We start from the raw sequence: 12,081 nt of genomic DNA, 5'->3' as shown, positions 1-12,081 counted from the left end.
AACAAACACAAGAAGTATCAATACAGCAACAATACAAGAAGTAACAATACAAGAAACACAAGAAGTAACAATACAAGAAACACAAGAAGTAACAATACAAGAAACACAAGAAGTAACAATACAAGAAACACAAGAAGTAACAATACAAGAAACACAAGAAGTAACAATACAAGAAACACAAGAATTAACAATACAAGAAACACAAGAAGTAACAAAAACAACAAAACACAAGAAGTAACAAAAACAACAAAACACAAGAAGTAACAAAAACAACAAAACACAAGAAGTAACAAAAACAACAAAACACAAGAAGTATCAATACATAAACACAAGAAATAACAATACAACAAACACAAGAATTAACAAATACAAGAAACACAAGAAGTAACAATACAACAAGTAACAATACAAGAAACACAAGAAGTAACAATACAAGAAACACAAGAAGTAACAAAAACAACAAAACACAAGTATCAATACATAAACACAAGAAGTAACAATATCACAAATAGAAAAACAAGTATGAATGGAGGACAGGAGGGCGTTGTTTTCTGTTATGACAAGTTGAGAAGTTCAGATCCCTCACACTCTAATAAGAAGCCTGTGTCAGGTCATTTCCACTTACAATTGGAAAGAGAAAGATTTTACAGGGATCATATTAGAGACCTTTTCTTGGTGAGTCATTGCTCAGTTCATTGATGGCGGGAGGAATGTAGTTTCCAGGAAAAAAAGAAATCCACAAATAAAAGCTAAGTCAACAAGAGAATTTGTACACATCCTATAAACAGCCTTCAATGGGAAGATCGCTCCCTCTCTTGCGTGTCAAGTTCTTAAAGGAACCCAGTACTGAAAAAAATATGGAGGCTCCCATAGAGAAGGAGGATTGCTGACCTCCTTCTGAAAATGCCAGTTTCCTGTCTGCCTCTGACCTCAATATTTTCAGAGTTGCTAACCTAGCACAATCATGTAGGTAGTGAAATAAGAAGTCCTGGCCAGCATATATTTTCTGTGACTCAGAAAGTCTTGAAGCCTTTGGATCAATATAACGGCCAAGCACAGAGGTTTTTTTATGTTATTTTATCCAATGTATTTCTTAGATTGTTGCTACATGAATCTTGTGCTGGGGATCACTAAGCTGTATGTAAACTCAATCAGTAGCAGCCTTAAGGCTAGGTTCACAGCAGTACGATGCTACCCAACGCATGCATTTTTCACGCATTCCCGCGTGTTGCGTGTAGATCAGTCTATTCATTTCAATGGGCTGCCCTACCGGTGAGAAAATTGGGGAAAGAAGTCCCTGAACTTTTTGTAAAATTGCGCCTGCACCGAACCACATGGACGCGTTTGCTGATGCATAGGGGTGTCATTAAAAATTATTGGCACCCCTTTGCATCTGCTTAACAGCAGCGTGTTTCTATGTGTGTTGGGAAAGTGCGAGATTTTGCGCACATTCCTGACTTGCCTAGATGTAAACCAAGCCTAAGATGTTACAGTTACTTCGAAAGTCATTCAGTACTTTTAAATGTACAGCTTTCATTAAAGTGATTGTAAACCTCAGATATGAAATATGAACAAAGCATATCCCTCTATAGTGTATACTTGTCTCAATCCAGAGCACTAAGTGTCATTTCTGTCTGATGCTTTGTTCCTCTGCTACCTGCATGTGTCACTTCTGACAAGTTTTCCTGACACCAAGAGGAAAAAGGTGATGGGGAGGAGCTCCAGCACACAGCCTGTGATTGATAGCCTCAGCTCTGTTCCTGTGTGCTGTGTGAAAGGGGAGGGTGTCCCTTCCCTCCAATCCGCTCTCACTGAGCTCTGCAGAGTAACTTCAGCTCTCTACCCCTTGCTTTCTGGAAGCTCAGACAAGCTGCACTTTGATTGGCTGTAGAGAAGAGAGGGCCGTAGATAAACAGGTACAACTTATGTAGGAGGATTTGTTTCATCTTTGTGTATCACCTGAGGCCAATCACTTCATTGGGTATTGCGACGGGCGTCACTTTGGGTGGGGGCCCATGGAACCCAGCTTACTTTGGAGAGGTGGGGAGACCCCTGTCTCAGCTCCCTATATCCCTCTTATATGTAAATCACCCTGTGCCTGTTAGGGGTACAGGGTGATCTGTCCTAATAATGGGGTGGAGGGGGTTGTTGATTGTTTGATGTTATGTGGTTGCATCCCATTGTTCTATTGTGTGTCTTGCTTGGGAGCAAACTATTATGGGATGTATGTGTTTATGTGTATTAGCTTAGTGGGGGGATGTCTCCAGCAGCCCTCCCTCCTGATGGGACTGTCTGCTGGTGTGAAGTTTGAATACCTGTGTGTGTCTTGTTACTAAATGTTGATTGCCCCACCCTGTGTCATTCTGCAGGGAGGGGGGACTGTCCCCTGAGTGTATATATCTTGTATCTGTGTTCAAATAAACTAGTCTACCTTCTGGCTTACTTCAAGACTGGTGTCGTCTAGTCTTGTACGGTCTGCTGTGGTGTCTGTTGTCGGTGTTTGGACAGGGAAGTGGTAGTCTATCGGAAGTAGCCAAGCGCAGTCTGGGGTCAGTTCCGTTACAGGTATATGTAAGGGTTTACAGCCACTTTAAAAAAAAGCCCTGGTAGTTCTGCCATTAAGGTGACCTTGTCTTCCAATTGTGCTCTGCGTTGTCACCTTATCACAAAGGTTTCCTATAAAGACTACAATTGGTTGTTCTAAACACATATTACACAGGTATGGCCCACTGTTGTCACCATCAGGAAACCTGCCCTGAGAAATTCCATACAGCCATTGCTGGAGGTCCTGTAGACAGGAAGCGGCTGAAAAGAGACCGCAGGAGATCAGCAGCGTTGGGATTAAACAAAGGTGGAAAAAAAGATTGTAAAGCATTTTATATAAGATACTTTCACCTAGTAATTGTTCGGGTTCCTCGACGAGCTCGGCAGTGACTTGCTAATTTGATAAAAGCTCTCGCTGTACCAGCTAAGCTGTCAGGTGTTCTGGGGCTTTATTAAGAGGCTGGTGGGGAGACGCCGCGCTTTAATGACTCTGCAAGCTGAATTCTCTCGCTCATGCTGGAAGGCATTCAAGACTGAAGTTTAATCTTCTTACAGTATATTTTGTCTTCCCTGATTCCTCACTCCCCCCTAATCAACATGCTAATGATATTTTTAAATAAAACCTATTTTTGTTACATCCCTTATTTTACATCCAGTGATGTCATCTCCGGTGTCTCTGTGGTTCTCTAAACAATGCAGACAGATCGTGGCTGGTGGGAGGGGCCAGCTGTACATAGTTTCCTGAAAATATCACCCTGCCTCAGTGTCCTTCTCTGATGCAGGCAGTGGGCTGGCTCTTGGGAGGCGTTATATAAATATCAATGTTGATGCGTGTCAGTTTGAAGGTGTGGGGGCATTTCCATACAGGCTGAACCACCCTAATACCCCTATAGTCTGCTGAGCCTCCATGACTGAATGAACTGAAATCCAATAAAAAAGGGCGGGGGAGGGACAGTCAGGCTGCGGAGGAAAGTGCTAGATGATGCGAGATGACTCCCTCTAGCCAGGAAATGAGGTGGGCTGGATCTGACTTGCTGTCTCTACTAACTGTGAGAGGCTCACAGTGTGCGGTGATATCAGAGTATACAAGAGCCTGTACAACTTGGGAAGCTATGTACAACAACTTGCTGGGTCCTCCCACCAGCCACGATCTTCCTGCCTTGCATAGAGAAGCACAGAGACCCAACAATGACATCAGTGGGTCTACAATAAGGGATGAAATGAAAAAAGAGAAATGTTTTATTAAAAAATGTCATTAACTGGTTGATGGGGGTGGGGGGGTGGATGAGACAATACAGTAACAAAACAATAGACGAGGGGTTCGAGGGCCCTGCTCTTTCGAGCTTACAATCTAGAAGGAGACAGATATAGTGAATGCAGGGTCCGGGGAGACCAGATATAGTGAATGCAGGGTCCGGGGAGACCAGATATAGTGAATGCAGGGTCCGGGGAGACCAGATATAGTGAATGCAGGGTCCGGGGAGACCAGATATAGTGAATGCAGGGTCCGGGGAGATCAGATATAGTGAATGCAGGGTCCGGGGAGACCAGATATAGTGAATGCAGGGTCCGGGGAGACCAGATATAGTGAATGCAGGGTCCGGGGAGACCAGATATAGTGAATGCAGGGTCCGGGAAGACCGGATATAGTGAATACAGGGTCCGGGGAGACCATATATAGTGAATGCAGGATCCGGGGAGACCATATATAGTGAATGCAGGGTCCGGGAAGACCAGATATAGTGAATGCAGGGTCCGGGGAGACCAGATATAGTGAATGCGGGGTCCAGGGAGACCAGATATAGTGAATGCGGGGTCCGGAGAGACCAGATATAGGGAATGCGGGGTCCGGGGAGACCAGATATAGGGAATGCGGGGTCCGGGGAGACCAGATATAGGGAATGCGGGGTCCGGGGAGACCAGATATAGTGAATGCGGGGTCCAGGGAGACCAGATATAGGGAATGCGGGGTCCGGAGAGACCAGATATAGGGAATGCGGGGTCCGGAGAGACCGGATATAGGGAATGCGGGGTCCGGGGAGACCGGATATAGTGAATGCAGGGTCCGGGGAGACCGGATATAGTGAATGCCGGGTCCGGGGAGACCGGATATAGTGAATGCAGGGTCCGGGGAGACCGGATATAGTGAATGCCGGGTCCGGGGAGACCGGATATAGTGAATGCAGGGTCCGGGGAGACCGGATATAGTGAATACAGGGTCCGGGGAGACCGGATATAGTGAATGCCGGGTCCGGGGAGACCGGATATAGTGAATGCAGGGTCCAGAGAGACCGGATATAGTGAATGCAGGGTCCGGGGAGACCGGATATAGTGAATGCAGGGTCCGGGGAGACCGGATATAGTGAATGCAGGGTCCGGGGAACCCAGATATAGTGAATGCAGGGTCCGGGGAGACCAGATATAGTGAATGCAGGGTCCGGGGAGACCAGATATAGTGAGTGCAGGGTCCGGGGTTTAGTAACACTTTAAATCCCCTTTCTTCCCCATTCTGATGCTTGGTTTGAACTTCAGCAAGTCGTCTTCACCACGTCTGGGTTAGGGTTGCCACCTCATCCCTTTAAACCTGAACACCTATTAATTACACAGATTCTGTGGTTCGTTTAATGCACTAAGTGAGTTGAATTACCACCTTCATCTGCCACAGAACCTGCATCATTAATAAGTGTTCGGGTTTAAAGGGATGAGGTGACAACCCTAGTCTGGGTGCCTAAATGCATTGAGTTGCTGCCATGTGATTTTCATGCATATTCTTTCTTTGTCTTCCTTCTGTGCTTTCCATCCAAGTCTGTCTATCTAACCTTTGTAGTTCTAATATACAGATCTGCTCCCTACTTACAGCTGAATCCTAATGCAGGGTACACACAGGAAGTTTTTATCATTCAACCCAGCGAGCCGAAGGAAAAAAAAACACAGATCGTGGTACTAACATATCCGATGACAGTGTGGTGATCTCCCCTGTGTTCTGACAGGGGGGACCCCCACTTGCCAGGATGCCGAATGGATGCTGCTTTTCCAGCGGTCGTGTCGGCTGAGGAGCTGTACACACGGGCCGAAAGGCATCCGGTTTCTACCTGACCGGCCGATTTTCAACCCTTGTGTAACCAGCCGAAGCAAAGCACAGTAGAGCTCCATCCCCGAAGAGGGTAAACACACAGGTGTAAGGAATCAGGCACACAATGAAGTCATCAGATAAAACACAATAAGAGGGCATGTAGGAGACAGAAGGTAAGTGGCCTGGTGGCCATAGACAGGCAGGTAAGTTCCTGCTATGGATGGGTGAGAGATTTATGACCAATCCTAGAATGAATCGCTCAGTGACAATCTAATGGTCCTTCTAACAGCTCTATAGTACAAAAAAGAATGACTGCAGGAAGGAAGATCTGAGAGTCTGAATATTATCTTCTTCCTACAGTCACTTCTTAAATGGGCTTTAGTGTGTCTGCAAAATGCAAAACGCACCGCAAAACACATAGATGTCATCTTATATACAGCTTACTGATCCAGCACTGCTTCCTCCTCTGCTGTCTGACAAGACATACATGGGGGAGATTTACTACAACTGGAGCACTCAGAAGAGGGAAAATATATTTTAAAAATATTCTTCCAAAATATATTAACATATGTTTGAAATACTACAATTCTGGACATTCAATATATTTCATTATTATTTTTATCTATATATACACAGACTGTATGTTGAAATGTGTTTTTATTACAAAATATATAAAAAATATTTTTAAAAATACATTTCAAAAATTACTTTTTTATATGTTAAAAAAAATCTGAAGAATATATTTTAAAAATGTATTTTTAAAAAATATATAATTTTTATTTATATTCTTCAGATTTTTATTAACATATAAAAAAGTCATTTTAACATATATTTTTACATATATTTGTAAATGCATTCCAAAAATGTAGATTTGTATTTTTAAAGACATACAGTATATTTTCAAATGTATTTACTTTTTTAATTTTCATATATTTTGTAATAAAAACCCATTTCAACATTATATATATATATATATATATATATATATATATATATATATATATATATATATATATATTATTTTTTATTTTTTTTATTTATTGAAATATATTTTGAAATATATTGAATATGGCCACAATTGTAGTATTTCAACTATATGTCAATGTATTTGGGAAGAATATTTTTAAAATAGATTTCAAATATATTTTTCTTCCAATTGGGTGGTAGCCAATCAGCTTCTGACTTCAGCTTGTTCAATTAAATTGATTCTAAAGGCTTATTTTTTTTCTTAAGAAAAAATAACAAACATGTCTATACTTACCTGCTGTGTGCAGTGGTTTTGCACAGAGCAGCCCAGATCCTCCTCTTCTTGGGTCCCCTGCAGGCTCTCCTGGCCCCTCTCTCCTGTTGGGTGCCCCCGCAGCAAGCAGCTTGCTATAGGGGCACCCGCTGCTCCTTGTGTCCATTCACACATGGTGCTGTGGCTCGGCTTGACCTCTCTTCTCATTGGCTCGCTGGCTGTGATTGACAGCAGTGGGAGCCAATGGCTCCCGCTTCTGTCTCAGCCGATAAGAAGAGGGAGTACCGGGAGAGCCTCCAGTGCACATCACTGGATCGAGAGGGGGCTTTAGGTGAGTATTAGTGGGGACTGGGGGGGATGTTGCACAGAGAAGGTTTTTTACCTTCATGCATAGAATGCTTGAAGGTAAAAAAAAACCTTGAGCCTTTAGAACCACTTTAAGCTTTGGCAATAAAACCTGGAAACTGATTGGTTTCTATGCAGAAGTGAACCTAAATTTTCACTTTCTAGCTTTAGTCCCCGATCACACTGATCCGACTTTGAAATCATGCGACTTCCAGTCTCCTATGAGTGTGTGTAACCCCTGACCTCTTTCTGGACAGTGCTGATTGGCTCTTTGTTGATCACATGCACCCTCCCAAGAGAAACACAAACTCTCTAGCAATACACACCAAACTGAGCATGTGCATCTTGCCCTCAAGGCTCTGTTCTATCAGCAGATGGATTGGGAACAGTAGAAGAAGGGGAGGTTTAGAGAAATCAGCCTTTTTACACAAGGCAGAGGGTTAACTCCTTAGGTTCCACAGTGAGTATAACAAGCATGCTATAGGCTAGGTTCACACCTATGCCGTTTGCGTTTGACCTGTTTCTGCATTGCGTTTTTGCTCCTGCCATTTTTACGCGTTTTTCGGGGTTTATTTTTTTTTTTTTTTTTCTTGTTGCTAGGCAGATTTCAAATGAAAAACGCATCAAGAACGCGGCAAAAATGCAGCACAAATGCACTACATGCTTTTCTGCAGCGTTTCCATTAAAGTCTATAGAACCAAAAACTCAACCTTTTGAGTTCCAAAAAAAGTCCCTGACCCTTTCCAAAAAAATGCACCGGGTGAAAAAGCGGAGATGTGAACATATCCCATAGGAAGTCATATTACATGGACTGTACTGCGGAAAATGCTCCGGTGTGACCCCGGGGTCAGTGCATATATACAGACTGAGGTTACTGATGTGGGTTTAGTAACACTTTAATAATAAAAATAATCCCAATAATAGTAACATCCTGAGAAACCAAATGTGATTCCTAATTGTTGATACATCACAGTTGCTGCAACATATCAGTAAAAGTCGCCCCTTGCGCACCACCCAGCCCCTCCCCCTCCATGAAGAGTTGTGTACAGAGCGCCGTAGTTAAACACAGAAGCAGCAAAACCAGATTTTTTCTTTTCTCTTTTTGGGGAAGTTCCCTTTAAGATCGCCAAACGTCAACTTTCCCGTAAAAGATCCTCAGAAACTCTGAAAGCAACTTAATACTTTGTAGTATCAGTGCTGCCGGATGGGGGCTGGGCACTGCGAAACGACAACTGGGGAGTAAAGGTTGAATGTGATTGGTTACTGGAGGGGGGGGGGGTACACGGACAGTTTTTATTCACTTAAGTAATGAGCAGACCTCCAGAATGCAGCCAGGATATGAACATGTATATCCAAAAACTGTTTGCAACGTCACCATTGTCAGCTCTGCAGGTCCAGAGGGAGATCGTTCCAACATTTACAGAGAGAGAGCAAACCTGATTGGTTGTTGGTGACAACTACAACAGTTCTCTTTTTTAGACCTTAAAGGGGTTGCATTTCCCACCCGGTGGTTCACTGAAAGCCTGATTTCAACTTTCATCTGGTATGTGAAGAAAGAATGGTCAGTAATGTGAGCTAAACGCGTCAACCAAGAACTTAGGGTTCATAGGATGTTACTATACACAGGGCAGAGACACAGCCGATGTTACTATACACAGGGCAGAGACACAGCCGATGTTACTATACACAGGGCAGAGACACAGCCGATGTTACTATACACAGGGCAGAGACACAGCCGATGTTACTATACACAGGGCAGAGATACAGCCGATGTTACTATACACAGGATAGAGACACAGCCGATGTTACTATACACAGGGCAGAGATACAGCCGATGTTACTATACACAGGGCAGAGACACAGCCGATGTTACTATACACAGGATAGAGACACAGCCGATGTTACTATACACAGGGCAGAGACACAGCCGATGTTACTATACACAGGGCAGAGACACAGCCGATGTTACTATACACAGGGCAGAGACACAGCCAATGTTACTATACACAGGGCAGAGACACAGCCGATGTTACTATACACAGGGCAGAGACACAGCCGATGTTACTATACACAGGGCAGAGACACAGCCGATGTTACTATACACAGGATAGAGACACAGCCGATGTTACTATACACAGGATAGAGACACAGCCGATGTTACTATACACAGGGCAGAGATACAGCCGATGTTACTATACACAGGATAGAGACACAGCCGATGTTACTATACACAGGGCAGAGATACAGCCGATGTTACTATACACAGGATAGAGACACAGCCGATGTTACTATACACAGGGCGGAGATACAGCCGATGTTACTATGCACAGGGCGGAGACACAGCCAATGTTACTATACACAGGATAGAGACACAGCCAATGTTACTATACACAGGGCAGAGACACAGCCAATGTTACTATACACAGGACGGAGACACAGCCAGTGTTACTATACACAGGATAGAGACACAGCCGATGTTACTATACACAGGATAGAGACACAGCCGATGTTACTATACACAGGGCAGAGACACAGCCAGTGTTACTGTACACAGGACGGAGGTACAGACAGTGTTACTATACACAGGACAGAGACACAGCCGATGTTACTATACACAGGGCAGAGATACAGCCAGTGTTACTGTACACAGGATAGAGACACAGCCTATGTTACTATACACAGGACGGAGGTACAGACAGTGTTACTATACACAGGACAGAGACACAAACAGTGTTACTATACACAGGGCAGAGACACACAGCCAGAGTTACTAGGCTATGTTATGTATCAAATGTGTGCTTCCTACATAGGAATATGTGTCCCGTGTAATGAGGTGTGAACACTTGTACCATGTACTGGAAGAGTTATCAGTGTATAAAAACATTGGTCCTGTGTATTAGAGGTGTGATCTCTATATAAGAACACCTGCCCTGTATATTAAAAGTGTGATCTCTATATAAGAATACCTGTCCTGTGTGTTAGAGATGTGATCTCTATATAAGAACACCTGTCATTTGTATTAGAGGTGTTATCTCTAATTAAGGACACCTACCATTTGTATTGATCTCTGTATAGGAACACCTGTCCTGTGTATTAAAGATGTGAACTCTATATAATAGCACCTGTCCTGTGTATTAGAGGTATGATCCCTATAAAAGAATACTTGCCCTATGTGTTAATGATGTGATCTCTATATAAGAACACCTGTCCTGTGTATTAGAGGTGCAATCTCTATAAAAGAACCCTGTCCTGTGTATTAGAGGTGTGATCTCTATATAAGAGCACCTGCCCTGTATACTAGAAGTGTGATCTCTGTATAACAGCACCTGTCCTGTGTATTAGAGGTATGATCCCTATAAAAGAATACTTGCCCTGTGTATTAATGATGTGATCTCTATATAAGAACACCTGTCCTGTGTATTAGAGGTGCGGTCTCTATATAAGAGGACCTGCCCTGTATACTAGAAGTGTGATCTCTGTGTAACAGCACCTGTCCTGTGTATTAGAGGTATGATCCCTATAAAAGAATACTTGCCCTGTGTATTAATGATGTGATCTCTATATAAGAACACCTTTCCTGTGTATTAGAGGTGCGGTCTCTATATAAGAGGACCTGCCCTGTATACTAGAAGTGTGATCTCTATATAAGAACACCTGTCCTGTGTATTAATGGTGTGATCTCTATATAAGAACACCTGTTCTGTGTATTAGAGGTGTGATCTCTATAAAAGAACACCTGTCCTGTATACTAGAAGTGTGATCTCTGTATAACAGCACCTGTCCTGTGTATTAGAGGTATGATCCCTATAAAAGAATACTTGCCCTGTGTAGTAATGATGTGATCTCTATATAAGAACACCTGTCCTGTGTATTAGAGGTGCAATCTCTCCATAAGACCTGCCCTGTGTACTAGAGGTGTGATCTCTGTATAACAGCACCTGTCCTGTGTATTAGCAGTGTTGTCTGTGTATTGCAGCTCCTGTGTATTAGCAGCACACCTGTCTGCAGACACATCTGGCCGTCTTGGGGTATAAATTGCCATTTTCGGCCTTCCATCCTTGCGGTCACGTGGAGAGAAATGCAGCAGAATCCAGCGCAATAAACAATGCAGAGAGCCTGGCGAGGAGGGAGATGCAGCCAGGGGGGCAGCGGGCAGACACTGCAGCAATCCCCGCTGTCTCCTCCGCAGCGTCCCCCCCCTCCCCCCCGCACACCGCTCAGCACATCGCAGCATGCATGCACGCTTACCTTTGGCAGACATGTCTTGGGGAGATGCGGAGGGGACCAGGCTGGCTGCAGATGATCCTGGGAACCGGCTCCCAGCACAGGAGGGAGGGTGCGAGCCGAGAGGGGGAGGAGAGGAGGCTGAGCCTTGGACACTCTTCTGGCAGGCGGCGTGCAGGGATTATGCCACTGCAACGATGAGTCTAGGGGAGAATGAGATGACATGGTTGGATCACGCTGCATCGTACGCTGCGCCCCGGACCATCACGCTGCATTTATCATCTCCAACCACTTACACATCACAGTATATGTATATACACCAGCCTTACCAGCAGTGGGGAGTACGGGACACAAGGGTGAGCCTGTCTACTAACAGGACAAAAGACAGCGCTGAGGATAGTCATGGTAAAACCAGAGAGTGTCGGGTGAGCTAGGAGAGAACCAGAGAGTGCCAGGTGAGGAGAGAACCAGAGAGTGCCAGGTGAGGAGAGAACCGGAGAGTGCCAAGTGAGGAGAGAACCGGAGAGTGCCAAGTGAGTTAGGAGAGAACCAGAGAGTGCCAGGTGAGGAGAGAACCGGAGAGTGCCAGGTGAGTTAGGAGAGAACCAGAGAGTGCCAGGTGAGGAGAGAACCGGAGAGTGCCAGGTGAGTTAGG

The 12,081-nt window shown here is 44.3% G+C and overlaps 1 protein-coding gene across 1 annotated transcript in view; it reads right to left on the bottom strand.

The window, feature by feature from the left end:
• The window catches only part of ABLIM1 (actin binding LIM protein 1), a 419,225-nt gene extending 407,586 nt beyond the window's left edge, over positions 1-11,639 (bottom strand). The window contains exon 1 of the mRNA XM_089653044.1: positions 11,451-11,639. Coding sequence (XP_089509170.1) covers positions 11,451-11,463 — 13 coding nt within the window. The 5' untranslated portion in view covers positions 11,464-11,639. The remainder of the gene's footprint in view (positions 1-11,450) is intronic.
• Between the last annotated feature and the right edge of the window lie 442 nt (positions 11,640-12,081).

This window comes from Staurois parvus, unplaced genomic scaffold, assembly GCF_062004578.1.
Source record: "Staurois parvus isolate SC_StPar_1 unplaced genomic scaffold, SC_StPar_1.0 ptg000697l, whole genome shotgun sequence".
In the NCBI taxonomy this organism is placed as follows: Eukaryota; Metazoa; Chordata; class Amphibia; order Anura; family Ranidae; genus Staurois; species Staurois parvus.
This window is presented reverse-complemented; position numbering and strand designations above follow the sequence as displayed.